The 18116-nt window shown below is 39.0% G+C and overlaps 1 protein-coding gene across 1 annotated transcript; it reads left to right on the plus strand.

Moving 5' to 3' along the window:
* Positions 1-663: 663 nt before the first annotated feature.
* Positions 664-17729, plus strand: LOC130310221 (fucolectin-1-like). Its single transcript, XM_056552391.1, has 4 exons — positions 664-691; positions 1084-1184; positions 15459-15735; positions 17484-17729. Exons 3-4 carry the CDS (start codon positions 15518-15520, stop codon positions 17644-17646), a joined length of 381 nt encoding a protein of 126 aa, XP_056408366.1. The 5' UTR covers positions 664-691; positions 1084-1184; positions 15459-15517; the 3' UTR covers positions 17647-17729.
* The last annotated feature ends 387 nt before the right edge of the window (positions 17730-18116 follow it).

The raw sequence follows: 18116 nt of genomic DNA on the forward strand, positions 1-18116 counted from the left end.
ATAGTTTTTTTTCAACTCTTTTTATATATAAAAGAGAAAACCTCTCTTTTTACATATTATATATATTCATTCTGATAGATCTATATATTTGTCGCAGTCTTCGCTTGTGCCTTGAATGTTATCCACAACACAATGCATAGTTCTGGTGAATCCAGTACATGTTTTTTGTATATACCGAATCCGTTTCATATTTTCCATCTGTTTTATCACCAATTGGTGAGAAGGAGTTTTAGTATATATAGGTGTTCTTATATGTTGTATGCCACTCTATGACTAAGCGCGAAAGCGTGAAACGCGTCAGAGATTTCATGTACGTAGCTGTCTTCATTGAATAAAGAAACCCGTTTTTATCCACATCCTGGTGCTGGACAATAATTTCGTTTTATCTCAAATTAACAGGTAGGGAACTAAACCAGAGAAGTATAAGGATATATGACCTGCATAACAAATTCAATATTTAGATATGCATCAAAACAGATTATAATAATTAGCGGTTGGCTGCAAGCAAGAGGTATATATATATATATATACACAAAAAGTAACGGATGGATGTACTTATGTTTTAAGGTGATCTTAGCAGGACAAAATCAAATCCGGTCTAAGATTCATCCCCAAAGGCTGACGTGTATCTAGCTGGAACATCCAGAAGGACTCCCGGTTCAGGAGTGCCCTCCGATGGTCTCCACCTCTCGTATGTCTGAAAACCTTTTCTATACCTATAATTTGCAAAGAGCTAACATTGCCACCGTGAATGTCCCTGAAGTGCCTAGACAAGGAGGACACATTAAATCCTATACCTTTCGCATCCGAAATGTGTCTCCTAATCCGGCACTTCAGGTCATTCACGGTGCACCCCACATATTGAATGCGGCACTGTTCACACGTCGCTAGATATACGACGTGTGAGGTGTTACAATTGATGTATGTTCTAATATTATACATTCTATTGGTACTGCATGATGAAAAGGTGTTAGCGACCCGCATATATTTGCATGTGATACATTGTTTATGGCCACACTTCCAATTACCCCTGAAGTTCAACCATGTTGGTTTACTTTTATTTTTATTGGGGTCCACAAACAGACTCGGAGATAAGCGAGAGCCCAAGGAGGGTCCCCGCTTAGCTACGGCCTGGAAGGAACATGTCTCGAACTTCCTTAAGACTGAATCTTGTTCCAGGATAGGTAGGTATTTTTTCCTGATGTTTTTAATCGCATAAAACTGCTTGCTATAAGATGTAATAAACCTAGGTAATGGTTCTCTGGTTTCCCTCTGATTGCTTACAGGATATCTGTTTTTCTTGGGTTTGATTAACTCTTCTCTGTTTAACAACTTGGCTTTTTGTCGGGCCTCTCGCAGGACTGAGTCATTATATCCCCTTTCTAACAGTCTAACATGTAGTTTATCTGATTCCTCCTCAAAGGTGTTTAGATTGGTGCAATTTCGTCGCAAACGTACCCACTCACCATATGGTATGTTATGTAGCACATGGTGAGGGTGGCACGAAGTTGCCTGCAATATAGTATTGCCAGCGACCTCTTTGTGAAATGGAAGAATTTCCACTTTGTTACCACTGCCTCTTAACACCACATCAAGAAAGGGGATATCATCCCTTGAGATAGATGCCGTAAATATAAGGATCAAATCGTTCATGTTAATATAATGAACGAAACTATTGAACCTGTCGGCATCTCCCCTCCATATTAACACCAAATCGTCGATGTATCGACCTATCCACTTGATGTCACTATGAAAGGGGTTGCTAGGAGAAAAAACATACACCTCCTCCCAATGTATCATGTAAATGTTGGCATACGAAGGGGAGTACTTGGCTCCCATAGGGGCTCCACGGATCTGAAGGTAAAACTGTTCGTCAAACATGAAAAAATTATTATAGAGAAGAAATTCTGTTGACATTAAAATAAAACGCTTCAGATCCGTGGGATAGTTACTGTATAAGTCCAAATGTCGGGCCAATGCCTTCATACCTTCACGATTAGGGATGGAGGGATACAGCGAGACCACGTCACATGTGGCCCAGCTGTACCCCTCCTGCCACTCCATCTGGTGCATTATCTCAAGGACATGTTTGGTGTCCCTTAAATAAGTGGGCGTGATCCCAACCAGGGGTTGTAGATGGCTGTCCACCCAGTCTCCCAGTCTCTGTCCCAAGGCTCCGATACCTGCCACTATCGGACGCATAGGGGGGGGGGGGAAACCCCCTTATGTACCTTGGGGAGAGAGTGGAAGACTGGGTTGACTGGTTCGCTCACATATATGTAGTCCCTGGTTCTTTTATTCAGTACCGCCATGCCAACACCTGTGTCAAGTAATTCATTCAATTCGTGCAAACATGAAGTCGTGGGGTCCCCACTGAGTTTCTTATAGGTACTTTCATCAGTCAAGATATTTTCATTTAAAGTCCTATATAACCCGGCATTGAGCAGCACAATGGAACCCCCCTTATCTGCATTTCTGATAATTAAATCGGGGTTGTCCCAGAGCGCTGCCAATGCCTTTTTTTCAGACTGGGAGAGATTAGATGGAGAGTCAGTACCTTTTATCTTGTGGTTCAATTGGACTAAATCCTTTTCCACCAATTCCTGGTATCGGTCCAAGGCACCCGGTCTGGATGCCACTGGATAGAAACCAGGATTGGACACCCTAAAATTACTCTGACCATCCTCACAAACAGTCTGAGACTCCATATTTAGTGCATGCAAAATAATTGTATTACATTGATCACGAAAATCAGTTCACCAGGTGTGACCATAGGGGTCACAAGAGCTTGATCCTGCAAGAGAGGTACAGATACGTTCTCATTGTTTTCACATAGGGAAAAATGTCTCTTTAATGTAACCTTGCGGGCCCAACGATTAACATCCAATATTGTGGAAAAGAGTCTAAGGTCACATGTCGGGACATGGTTCAAACCACGGATCAATAATGCAATTTGTGTACTTGTAATAATGTAACTGGAAAGATTGATAACAGAGTTGCTTACTTGCGAGGTGTTTGGGATCGAAGCGGATACCTTGTGCTTTCGTCCTCCCCTTCTAGTATGTCCTTTGGGGACCTCGGATTTTTTATATTCGCTATCAGTTGGCCTGCAGCTTCCTCCGCATCAGATGTGGCATCTCGTGAGGTATCAATATCCGAGAAGCTCACACGTCTTGGTCGCTTGGCCGTTACTTTTTGTGTATATATATATATATATATACCTCTTGCTTGCAGCCAACCGCTAATTATTCTAATCTGTTTTGATGCATATCTAAATATTGAATATAAAAGAAAAAACTTCGCACACCACTTCTCACGGTGAAGTAGATTTAGATTTTATTAGCAATCCAATAGTTAAACAGTATGACGTTTCGGTCCTACCTGGACCTTCATCAGATCTATAAATTATACAAACAAGAGGTGTCAAAAAAAGGGGGAAAAAAGGTAAACAGAATACCTAGTAACATAATGGTTAAGGAAAAGAAAGGAAAACATAATCGTACAGTAATATCCAAGTGCAGGCCGACTCGAATCCAATCAATCTCAGTAGTAACTACTGGAATCATTAATTTGCAACGAACTGGTACCTAATGATACAGTGACAAGTCTCCTAAAATGTTACTTAAAACATGACAAAGTTGTGGATAGGATCAAGTATCCGTCCTAAAGGTGAATGAAGCAACATAAACAGGGTATGTCATAGGTATAAAGTTTACAAGATCCTATGTAATATATACAAACGAGTATAACAATGTACAAAGCATGTGGGTGAAAAACCGTAATCGGGATATAACATCAGTATACAGTCTGCAAGGTATGTTATCATATGTATATGGGTATAACATGGTATAGAATATGCCATGTAGAGCGGATATAACCTTAGGGTTCTTATGGAGACTTACCCGGATTGCTGTGGAGGTCAGAGTAAAGAGCCGGCGTATAGCCGTGTGTGGAGGTAGTCTGAAGTGCGACCTATGGTCGCTGGAGGCATCAGCTGATGCCTATCCACAACTTTGTCATGTTTTAAGTAACATTTTAGGAGACTTGTCACTGTATCATTAGGTACCAGTTCGTTGCAAATTAATGATTCCAGTAGTTACTACTGAGATTGATTGGATTCGAGTCGGCCTGCACTTGGATATTACTGTACGATTATGTTTTCCTTTCTTTTCCTTAACCATTATGTTACTAGGTATTCTGTTTACCTTTTTTCCCCCTTTTTTTGACACCTCTTGTTTGTATAATTTATAGATCTGATGAAGGTCCAGGTAGGACCGAAACGTCATACTGTTTAACTATTGGATTGCTAATAAAATCTAAATCTACTTCACCGTGAGAAGTGGTGTGCGAAGTTTTTTCTTTTATATGTACGTAAGGATTGGGATTCCTAACTTCAGCACCCACGACATTTTTGAGAGTGACGTATTTCTGCATTAAATATTGAATATGTTATGCAGGTCATATATCCTTATACTTCTCTGGTTTAGTTTCCTACCTGTTAATTTGAGATGTTCTGATTTTTTTGCACTAGCAGCTTGTAACCAATGAATCCAAACCATGTTTTATAGAAATCATTCATCCCTACCATGTTTTCCAAGTCTCTTTTCATGCAGGCTGATGTAAGATCACATGACCATTTAGTTTTATATAAAATGAATATGTTTTAATGTTTGTACATGCCATGACTAAGGACCGGTGTAGGTCCGAAACGCGTCGGCTGATGTTCTGTCTGAATACTACCCAATAAAGAAAACACTGCTTTTACCTGCTACCTTGGGCTGGACCGTCCTTCTTTGTTTGCTGCTTACACGTGGTCAGGGACGCTGCTGATCAGGCCCGTGCACAGGTGCAGGTGGCGAAGGTGAGCTGTCGGTTAGTCTACCCCGAAAATAAGTATTTGGTCACCTACAAACAAGTAAGATTTCTGTCTCTCACAGACCTGTAACTTCTTCTGTAAGAGTCTCCTCTGTCCTCCACTCGTTACCTGTATTAATGGCTCCTGTGTGAACTTGTTATCAGTATAAAAGACACCTGTCCACAACCTCAAACAGTCACACTCCAAACTCCACTATGGTCAAGACCAAAGAGCTGGCGAAGGACACCAGAAACAACATTGTAGACCTGCACCAGGCTGGGAAGACTGAATCTGCAATAGGCAAGCAGCTTGGTGTGAAGAAATCAACTGTGGGAGCAATTATTAGAAAATGGAAGACATACAAGACCACTGATAATCTCCCTCCATCTGGGGCACCACGCAAGATCTCACCCCGTGGTGTCAAAATGATCACAAGAACGGTGAGCAAAAATCCCAGAACCACACGGGGGGACCTAGTGAATGACCTGCAGGGAGCTGGGACCAAAGTAACAAAGGCTAGCATCAATAACAGGGGACTCAAATCATGCAGTGCCAGACGTGTCCCCCTGCTTAAGCCAGTACATGTCCGGGCCCATCTGAAGTTTGCCAGAGAGCATTTGGATGATCCAGAAGAGGATTGAGAGAATGTCATATGGTCAGATGAAACCAAAGTAGAACTTTTTGATAAAAACTCAACTCGTCATGTTTGGAGGAGAAAAAATGCATAGTCGCATCCAAAGAAGAACACCATACCTACTGTGAAGCATGGTGGCGGGAACACCATACCTACTGTGAAGCATGGGGGCGGAGACACCATACCTACTGTGAAGCATGGGGGCGGGAACACCATACCTACTGTGAAGCATGGGGGCGGGAACACCATACCTACTGTGAAGCATGGGGGCGGGAACACCATACCTACTGTGAAGCATGGGGGCGGAAACACCATACCTACTGTGAAGCATGGGGGCGGAAACACCATACCTACTGTGAAGCATGGTGGCGGGAACACCATACCTACTGTGAAGCATGGGGGCGGAGACACCATACCTACTGTGAAGCATGGGGGCGGAAACACCATACCTACTGTGAAGCATGGGGGCGGGAACACCATACCTACTGTGAAGCATGGGGGCGGAGACACCATACCTACTGTGAAGCATGGGGGTGGAGACATCATTATTTGGGGCTGTTTTTCAGCAAAGGAACCTGGACGACTGATCCGTGTAAAGGAAAGAATGAATGGGGCCATGTATCGTGAGATTTTGAGTGAAAACCTCCTTCCATCAGTAAGGGCATTGAAGATGAAACGTGGCTGGGTCTTTCAGCATGACAATTATCCCAAACACACCGCCCGGTGTTGCCCAGTGACAGCCCCAAAACATCACTGCTCTAGAGGAGATCTGCATGGAGGAATGGGCCAAAATACCAGCAACAGTGTGTGGAAACCTCGTGAAGACCAAAAACATGTGACCTCTGTCATTGCCAACAAAGGGGATATAACAAAGTATTGGGATGAACTTTTCTTATTGACTAAATACTTATTTTCCTCCATAATTTGCTAATAAATTCTTTAACGCCTTAACGACGCAGGACGTATATTTACGTCCTGCGCCGGCTCCCGCAATATGAAGCGGGATCGCGCCGCGATCCAGCATCATATCGCGTCGGTCCCGACTCTCATCAACGGCCAGGACCCACGGCTAATACCACACATCGCCCATCGCGGCGATGTGCAGTATTAACCCTTTAGAAGCGCCGCTTCTAAAGCGAAAGTGACCCGGCTGCTCAGTCGGGCTGTTCAGGACCGACGCGATGAAATCGCGGCGTCCCGAACAGCTGACCGGACACCGGGAGGGCCCTTACCTGCCTCCTCGGTGTCCGATCGACGAATGACTGCTCCGTGCCTGAGATCCAGGCAGGAGCAGTCAAGCGCCGATAACACTGATCACAGGCGTGTTAATACACGCCTGTGATCTGTGTAAAAGATCAGTGTGTGCAGTGTTATAGGTCCCTATGGGATAATAATGATCAGTGTAAGAGATCAGTGTGTGCAGTGTTATAGGTCCCTATGGGACCTATAACAATGCAAAAAAAAAAAGTAACAAAAAAGTGTTAATAAAGGTAATTTAACCCCTTCCCTAATAAAAGTTTGAATCACCCCCCTTTTCCCATAAAAAAAAATAAAACAGTAAAAAAAAAAAAAAATAAACATATGTTAAAAATATATCATTAATTAAACTGCATGGTCAATGGCGTACGCGCCAAAAAATTCCAAAGTCCAAAAAAGCGTATTTTGGTCACTTTTTATACCATTAAAAAATGAATAAAAAGTGATCAAAAAGTCCGATCAAAACAAAAATCATACCGATAAAAACTTCAGATCACGGCGCAAAAAATGAGTCCTCATACCGCCCTGTACGCGGAAAAATAAAAAAGTTATAGGGGTCAGAAGATGACATTTTTAAACGTATAAATTTTCCTGCATGTAGTTATGATTTTTTCCAGAAGTGCGACAAAATCAAACCTATATAAGTCGGGGATCATTTTAACCGTATGGACCTACAGAATAATGATAAGGGGTAATTTTTACAGAAATATGCACTGCGTAGAAACGGAAGCCCCCAAAATTACAAAATGGCGTTTTTTCTTCGATTTTGTCGCACATTGATTTTTTTTCCGTTTCGCCATGCATTTTTGGGTAAAATGACTAATGTCACTGCAAAGTAGAATTGGCGACGCAAAAAATAAGCCATAATATGGATTTTTAGGTGGAAAATTTAAAGGGTTATGATTTTTAAAAGATAAGGAGGAAAAAGCGAAAGTGCAAAAACGGAAAAACCCTGAGTCCTTAAGGGGTTAAAAATCAGACAATGTGATTTATGGATTTTTCTCATTCTGTCTCATAGTTGAGGTTATAACCTATGATGGAAATTACAGCCTCATCTTTATAAGGGGGAGAACGGGTACAATTGGGGGCTGACTAAATACTTTTTTTGTGTTAGAGTATATTATATACTATATATTTGTATATTTATTTTTTACTATTCAATTGCTATGCCACAGGCAACAAATATTAAATACCTCCACAGCAGATATCCCACCAGAACTGATTTACTATTGACCATATTAAATGCAAGTAAAAAGAAGTATTGATAAACCGTATGTATCTGCCTACAATATCTGGTTCCCTTTACCTGATGACTCGGGAAAGGACAACTGGGAGGGCAGTTGGGGGACCTATAAGCCCATACACTGTCCCCTAGGCTAGGCCTTAACCCCATGCTGAGTATAGGTCCTGTGACTAATAAGGAGGACCCTGCACCAGAACCTGCCCTCTTTTCACTAGGTGACTCTACCACATGGCTAATCCTATCTATCTTCATGGGCCGGACTCCTCACATCCTCTAGAGCATTGACTCCCAATATGGGGTACGAGTACTCCTAGGGGTTCTTAGCAGTTCTCCTTGGGGCTCATGCTGCCTCCTCTTAACATGGTAGAAGGTCACTATATGAGAAATGAGCAGTGGCTGCTGGTACAAGCTGATGTCGCTGGCCCGAGTAGAGGAGGAAGAGGGCGGCAGAGGAAAAGTGTGGGCACCGGGATGCTGTGGATGGTTTATATCACATCAACTTTGGTTCTTCGTTGTCTCTCCGGACCAGAGGTCTAGCAGTAAGAATCTGGACCGGAGGAGAAGAGGAGCACCGACGCAGGCAGTACTGGGGCCTACAACTATATGGTGGCAGTGTAGGGGCCTACTAATATTTGGGGGAAGTGTAGGGGCCTCTAACAACATGGGGGTACAATTTTTAGAAATTGACTGCAAGGGGTACCACTGCTCTAGAGATACAACCCTAAAATAAGATGTGAGAACCTAATGTCACATATGTGCCAGATATATTGTTATATGGTACCAGTTGTGGCAATGTAAAAAGAAAAATATAAACTCACTCCCCCTATTAGTGTATTATACTCCCAGTTATGTCATCAGCAAGTAATCCATTATAGAACCATCATGTATATAATACATTATATACATAATACGTCCACTATAGTGCATGAACATAGTACTAATAAATACGTCCACTATAGTGCATGAACATAGTACTAATAAATACATCCACTATAGTGCATGAACATAGTACTAATAAATACATCCACTATAGTGCATGAACATAGTACTAATAAATACGTCCACTATAGTGCATGAACACAGTACTAATAAATACATCCACTATAGTGCATGAACACAGTACTAATAAATACGTCCACTATAGTGCATGAACATAGTACTAATAAATACATCCACTATAGTGCATGAACATAGTACTAATAAATACGTCCACTATAGTGCATGAACATAGTACTAATAAATACATCCACTATAGTGCATGAACATAGTACTAATAAATACATCCACTATAGTGCATGAACATAGTACTAATAAATACATCCACTATAGTGCATGAACACAGTACTAATAAATACATCCACTATAGTGCATGAACACAGTACTAATAAATACGTCCACTATAGTGCATGAACATAGTACTAATAAATACGTCCACTATAGTGCATGAACACAGTACTAATAAATACATCCACTATAGTGCATTAACATAGTACTAATAAATAGATCCACTATAGTCCATGAACATAGTACTAATAAATACATCCACTATAGTGCATGAACATTGTACTAATAAATACGTCCACTATAGTGCATGAACATTGTACTAATAAATACGTCCACTATAGTGCATGAACATAGTACTAATAAATACATCCACTATAGTGCATTAACATAGTACTAATAAATACATCCACTATAGTGCATGAACATAGTACTAATAAATACATCCACTATAGTGCATGAACATAGTACTAATAAATACATCCACTATAGTGCATGAACATAGTACTAATAAATACGTCCACTATAGTGCATGAATATAGCACTAATACGTCCACTATAGTGCATGAACATAGTACTAATAAATACATCCACTATAGTGCATGAACATAGTACTAATAAATACATCCACTATAGTGCATGAACATAGTACTAATAAATACATCCACTATAGTGCATGAACATAGTACTAATAAATACGTCCACTATAGTGCATGAACATAGTACTAATAAATACATCCACTATAGTGCATGAATATAGCACTAATAAATACGTCCACTATAGTGCATGAACATAGCACTAATACGTCCACTATAGTGCATTAACATAGTACTAATAAATACGTCCACTATAGTGCATGAATATAGCACTAATAAATACATCCACTATAGTGCATGAATATAGCACTAATACGTCCACTATAGTGCATGAACATAGTACTAATAAATACATCCACTATAGTGCATTAACATAGTACTAATAAATACGTCCACTATAGTGCATGAATATAGCACTAATAAATACATCCACTATAGTGCATGAACATAGTACTAATAAATACATCCACTATAGTGCATTAACATAGTACTAATAAATACATCCACTATAGTGCATGAACACAGTACTAATAAATACATCCACTATAGTGCATGAACACAGTACTAATAAATACATCCACTATAGTGCATGAACACAGTACTAATAAATACATCCACTATAGTGCATGAACATAGTACTAATAAATACGTCCACTATAGTGCATGAACATAGTGCTAATAAATACATCCACTATAGTGCATGAACACAGTACTAATAAATACATCCACTATAGTGCATGAACATAGTACTAATAAATACATCCACTATAGTGCATGAACATAGTACTAATAAATACATCCACTATAGTGCATGAACATAGTACTAATAAATACATCCACTATAGTGCATGAACATAGTACTAATAAATACATCCACTATAGTGCATGAACATAGTACTAATAAATACATCCACTATAGTGCATGAACACAGTACTAATAAATACATCCACTATAGTGCATGAACACAGTACTAATAAATACGTCCACTATAGTGCATGAACATAGTACTAATAAATACATCCACTATAGTGCATGAATATAGCACTAATACGTCCACTATAGTGCATGAACATAGTACTAATAAATACATCCAATATAGTGCATGAACATAGTACTAATAAATACGTCCACTATAGTGCATGAACATAGTACTAATAAATACGTCCACTATAGTGCATGAACACAGTACTAATAAATACATCCACTATAGTGCATGAACATAGTACTAATAAATACATCCACTATAGTGCATGAACATAGTACTAATAAATACGTCCACTATAGTGCATGAACACAGTACTAATAAATACATCCACTATAGTGCATGAACACAGTACTAATAAATACGTCCACTATAGTGCATGAACATAGTACTAATAAATACATCCACTATAGTGCATTAACATAGTACTCATAAATATGTCCACTATAGTGCATGAACATAGTACTAATAAATACGTCCACTATAGTGCATTAACATAGTACTAATAAATACATCCACTATAGTGCATGAACATAGTACTAATAAATACGTCCACTATAGTGCATGAACATAGTACTAATAAATACGTCCACTATAGTGCATGAATATAGTACTAATAAATACGTCCACTATAGTGCATGAACATAGTACTAATAAATACATCCACTATAGTGCATGAACATAGTACTAATAAATACGTCCACTATAGTGCATGAACATAGTACTAATAAATACGTCCACTATAGTGCATGAACATAGTACTAATAAATACATCCACTATAGTGCATGAACATAGTACTAATAAATACGTCCACTATAGTGCATGAATATAGTACTAATAAATACGTCCACTATAGTGCATGAATATAGTACTAATAAATACGTCCACTATAGTGCATGAACATAGTACTAATAAATACGTCCACTATAGTGCATGAACATAGTACTAATAAATACATCCACTATAGTGCATGAACATAGTACTAATAAATACATCCACTATAGTGCATGAACATAGTACTAATAAATACATCCACTATAGTGCATGAACATAGTACTAATAAATACATCCACTATAGTGCATTAACATAGTACTCATAAATATGTCCACTATAGTGCATGAACATAGTACTAATAAATACATCCACTATAGTGCATGAACATAGTACTAATAAATACGTCCACTATAGTGCATGAACATAGTACTAATAAATACGTCCACTATAGCGCATGAATATAGTACTAATAAATACGTCCACTATAGTGCATGAACATAGTACTAATAAATACATCCACTATAGTGCATGAACATAGTACTAATAAATACGTCCACTATAGTGCATGAACATAGTACTAATAAATACGTCCACTATAGTGCATGAACATAGTACTAATAAATACATCCACTATAGTGCATGAACATAGTACTAATAAATACGTCCACTATAGTGCATGAATATAGTACTAATAAATACGTCCACTATAGTGCATGAATATAGTACTAATAAATACGTCCACTATAGTGCATGAACATAGTACTAATAAATACGTCCACTATAGTGCATGAACATAGTACTAATAAATACATCCACTATAGTGCATGAACATAGTACTAATAAATACATCCACTATAGTGCATGAACATAGTACTAATAAATACATCCACTATAGTGCATGAACATAGTACTAATAAATACATCCACTATAGTGCATTAACATAGTACTAATAAATACATCCACTATAGTGCATGAATATAGCACTAATACGTCCACTATAGTGCATGAACATAGTACTAATAAATACATCCACTATAGTGCATGAACATAGTACTAATAAATACATCCACTATAGTGCATGAACATAGTACTAATAAATACATCCACTATAGTGCATGAACATAGTACTAATAAATACATCCACTATAGTGCATTAACATAGTACTCATAAATATGTCCACTATAGTGCATGAACATAGTACTAATAAATACATCCACTATAGTGCATGAACATAGTACTAATAAATACATCCACTATAGTGCATGAACATAGTACTAATAAATATGTCCACTATAGTGCATGAACATAGTACTAATAAATACATCCACTATAGTGCATGAACATAGTACTAATAAATATGTCCACTATAGTGCATGAACATAGTACTAATAAATACGTCCACTATAGTGCATGAACATAGTACTAATAAATACATCCACTATAGTGCATGAACATAGTACTAATAAATACGTCCACTATAGTGCATGAACACAGTACTAATAAATACATCCACTATAGTGCATGAACATAGTACTAATAAATACGTCCACTATAGTGCATGAACATAGTACTAATAAATACGTCCACTATAGTGCATGAACATAGTACTAATAAATACGTCCACTATAGTGCATGAACATAGTACTAATAAATACATCCACTATAGTGCATGAACATAAAATACTACAAGGTACAGAATAAGGGGAATACAAGTTAGGGTGGATATTTATGTTTCTGCAACAATAAAAACATTTAATCTCAACGCGATTCCCTTCTCCGGGGTCATCAGGAAGCAGATGAAAGATGGTTTGTGTGCACGCCATTGTAGTCTTCTCCTCTTGCGTTTCTATAGGCCACCATGAAATCCCTAATCTTTAACATCCACTGAATCCATCCTCCCCTAATCTGTAATATCTACTGAATCCATCCTCCCCTAATCTGTAATATCTACTGAATCCATCCTCTACCTAATCTGTAATATCTACTGAATCCATCCTCCCCCTAATCTGTAATATCTACTGAATCCATCCTCCCCCTAATCTGTAATATCTAATGAATCCATCCTCCCCTAATCTGTAATATCTACTGAATCCATTCTCCCTTAATCTGTAATATCTACTGAATCCAACCTCCCCTAATCTGTAATATCTACTGAATCCATCCTCCCCTGATCTGTAATATCTACTGAATCCATCCTCCCCTAATCTGTAATATCTACTGAATCCATCCTCCCCTAATCTGTAATATCTACTGAATCCATCCTCCCCTAATCTGTAATATCTACTGAATTTAATCTTCCTATAATCTGTAACATCCACTGAATCCATCCTCCCCTAATCTGTAATATCTATTGAATCCATCCTCCCCCTAATCTGTAATATCTATTGAATCCATCCTCCCCTAATCTGTAATATCTACTGAATCCACCACCCCCTAATCTGTAATATCTAATGAATCCATCCTCCCTATAATCTGTAATATCTACTGAATCCACCACCCCCTAATCTGTAATATCTAATGAATCCATCCTCCCTATAATCTGTAATATCTACTGAATCCATCCTCCCTATAATCTGTAAAATCCACTGAATCCATCCTCCCCCTAATCTGTAATATCTACTGAATCCATCCTCCCTATAATCTGTAATATCTACTGAATCCATCCTCCCCTAATCTGTAAAATCCACTGAATCCATCCTCCCCCTAATCTGTAATATCTACTGAATCCATCCTCCCTATAATCTGTAATATCTACTGAATCCATCCTCTACCTAATCTGTAATATCTACTGAATCCATCCTCCCCTAATTTGTAAAATCTACTGAATCCATCCCCCCCTAATCTGTAATATCTACTGAATCCATCCTCCCCTAATCTGTAATATCTACTGAATCCATCCTCCCTATAATCTGTAACATCCATTGAATCCTTCCTCCCCCTAATCTGTAATATCTACTGAATCCATCCTCCCTATAATCTGTAACATCCCCTGAATCCATCCTCCCCCTAATCTGTAATATCTACTGAATCCATCCTCCCCTAATCTGTAATATCTACTGAATCCATCCTCCCCCTAATCTGTAATATCTACTGAATCCATCCTCCCCTAATCTGTAATATCTACTGAATCCACCACCCCCTAATCTGTAATATCTAATGAATCCATCCTCCCTATAATCTGTAATATCTACTGAATCCACCACCCCCTAATCTGTAATATCTAATGAATCCATCCTCCCTATAATCTGTAATATCTACTGAATCCATCCTCCCTATAATCTGTAAAATCCACTGAATCCATCCTCCCCTAATGTGTAATATCTATTGAATCCATCCTCCCTATAATCTGTAATATCTACTGAATCCATCCTCCCTATAATCTGTAAAATCCACTGAATCCATCCTCCCTATAATCTGTAAAATCCACTGAATCCATCCTCCCCCTAATCTGTAAAATCCCCTGAATCCATCCTCCCCTAATCTGTAATATCTACTGAATCCATCCTCCCTATAATCTGTAACATCCCCTGAATCCATCCCCCCCTAATCTGTAATATCTACTGAATCCATCCTCCCCTAATCTGTAATATCTACTGAATCCATCCTCCCCCCAATCTATAACATCTACTGAATCCATCCTCCCCCCTAATCTGTAACATCCACTAAATCCATCCTCCCCCCTAATCTGTAACATCCACTAAATCCATCCTCCCCCTAATCTGTACCATCCATAGAGTCCAGTATTACTCATCCTTCGTAACAAGTATTGGCATTAGGGGTTGGGTACTTCTTATTAATCTTTACATGGGCTCTTTGTTCTGGTCTTGTAGGTAAGAATATTGCCCCTGAGGGGAAGCCCAGTCAGATCTCCGTGTACCATGTCAATGGGATGCCTATGAATGCCATTGATGGGAATCGGGAAGGAGTTTACCGCATGAAATCTTGTATCTTAACCAAAAGTGATGTTTCTCCCTGGTGGAGATTGGATCTTCATGAGCCCCGGAAGATCGGAGCAGTGGTCGTAGTGAACAGGAAAGACTGCTGCTGGGATCGTCTGAAGGGGGCGCAAGTCCGTGTTGGAAATGCCACGAGGAATGAAAATCCAGTGTGAGTAAAGCAATGTCTACGGGTAGAAGGCAGAAATATTACCTGATGACCGGGGCATGTAGTGTAAGTATATACATGACTGATGGCAGGAGGAGGACATGTAGTGTAAGTATATACATGACTGATGGCAGGAGGAGGACATGTAGTGTAAGTATATACATGACTGATGGCAGGAGGAGGACATGTAGTGTAAGTATATACATGACTGATGGCAGGAGGAGGACATGTAGTGTAAGTATATACATGACTGATGGCAGGAGGAGGACATGTAGTGTAAGTATATACATCGGGACATGTAGTGTGAGTATATACATCGGGACATGTAGTGTGAGTATATACATCGGGACATGTAGTGTAAGTATATACATCAGGACATGTAGTGTAAGTATATACATCAGGACATGTAGTGTAAGTATATACATCAGGACATGTAGTGTGAGTATATACATCAGGACATGTAGTGTGAGTATATACATCAGGACATGTAGTGTAAGTATATACATCAGGACATGTAGTGTAAGTATATACATCAGGACATGTAGTGTGAGTATATACATCGGGACATGTAGTGTGAGTATATACATCGGGACATGTAGTGTAAGTATATACATCGGGACATGTAGTGTAAGTATATACATCGGGACATGTAGTGTAAGTATATACATCGGGACATGTAGTGTAAGTATATACATCGGGACATGTAGTGTAAGTATATACATCGGGACATGTAGTGTAAGTATATACATCGGGACATGTAGTGTAAGTATATACATCGGGACATGTAGTGTTAGTATATACATCGGGACATGTAGTGTTAGTATATACATCGGGACATGTAGTGTTAGTATATACATCAGGACATGTAGTGTTAGTATATACATCAGGACATGTAGTGTAAGTATATACATCAGGACATGTAGTGTAAGTATATACATCAGGACATGTAGTGTAAGTATATACATCAGGACATGTAGTGTAAGTATATACATCGGGACATGTAGTGTAAGTATATACATCAGGACATGTAGTGTAAGTATATACATCGGGACATGTAGTGTGAGTATATACATCGGGACATGTAGTGTGAGTATATACATCAGGACATGTAGTGTAAGTATATACATCAGGACATGTAGTGTAAGTATATACATCAGGACATGTAGTGTAAGTATATACATCAGGACATGTAGTGTAACTATATACATCGGGACATGTAGTGTAAGTATATACATCGGGACATGTAGTGTAAGTATATACATCAGGACATGTAGTGTAAGTATATACATCGGGACATGTAGTGTAAGTATATACATCGGGACATGTAGTGTGAGTATATACATCAGGACATGTAGTGTAAGTATATACATCAGGACATGTAGTGTAAGTATATACATCAGGACATGTAGTGTGAGTATATACATCAGGACATGTAGTGTGAGTATATACATCAGGACATGTAGTGTAAGTATATACATCAGGACATGTAGTGTAAGTATATACATCAGGACATGTAGTGTAAGTATATACATCGGGACATGTAGTGTAAGTATATACATCAGGACATGTAGTGTAAGTATATACATCAGGACAAGTAGTGTAAGTATATACATCAGGACATGTAGTGTAAGTATATACATCAGGACATGTAGTGTGAGTATATACATCAGGACATGTAGTGTAAGTATATACATCAGGACATGTAGTGTAAGTATACGTCTCTGTGGACTGACCGTTGTCTCTGCCCTCAGGTGCGGCGCCATCACGGAGGCAGAACCGGGACTGGTCACCAGATTGTGTTGTGCAGGAATGGTGGGACGATACGTCAGCATTGTGATTCCTGACCGCGAAGAGATTCTCAACCTTTGTGAAGTGGAGATTTATCCTGAGGGCGATGAGAAGCAGTGTGTGTGAACAGAGGCCAAGAATGGAGGCAGGAAATATCGCGGAGCAAGAAATAAAAGAAAACCCAATCTGTACCAATCCGAATAAATGATTCTCACACAATATCTGCCTCCAGTCTATTATCTGTATACAGTCAGGGCCTCCAGTCTATTATCTGTATACAGTCAGGGCCTCCAGTCTATTATCTGTATACAGTCAGGGCCTCCTGTCTATTCTCTGTATACAGTCAGGGCCTCCTGTCTATTATATGTATACAGTCAGGGCCTCCACTCTATCCTGAGGGCGATGAGAAGCAGTGTGTGTGAACAGAGGCCAAGAATGGAGGCAGGAAATATCGCGGAGCAAGAAATAAAAGAAAACCCAATCTGTACCAATCCGAATAAATGATTCTCACACAATATCTGCCTCCAGTCTATTATCTGTATACAGTCAGGGCCTCCAGTCTATTATCTGTATACAGTCAGGGCCTCCAGTCTATT

The sequence above is a fragment of the Hyla sarda genome, unplaced genomic scaffold, assembly GCF_029499605.1.
Source record: "Hyla sarda isolate aHylSar1 unplaced genomic scaffold, aHylSar1.hap1 scaffold_1563, whole genome shotgun sequence".
Classification (NCBI taxonomy): domain Eukaryota; kingdom Metazoa; phylum Chordata; class Amphibia; order Anura; family Hylidae; genus Hyla; species Hyla sarda.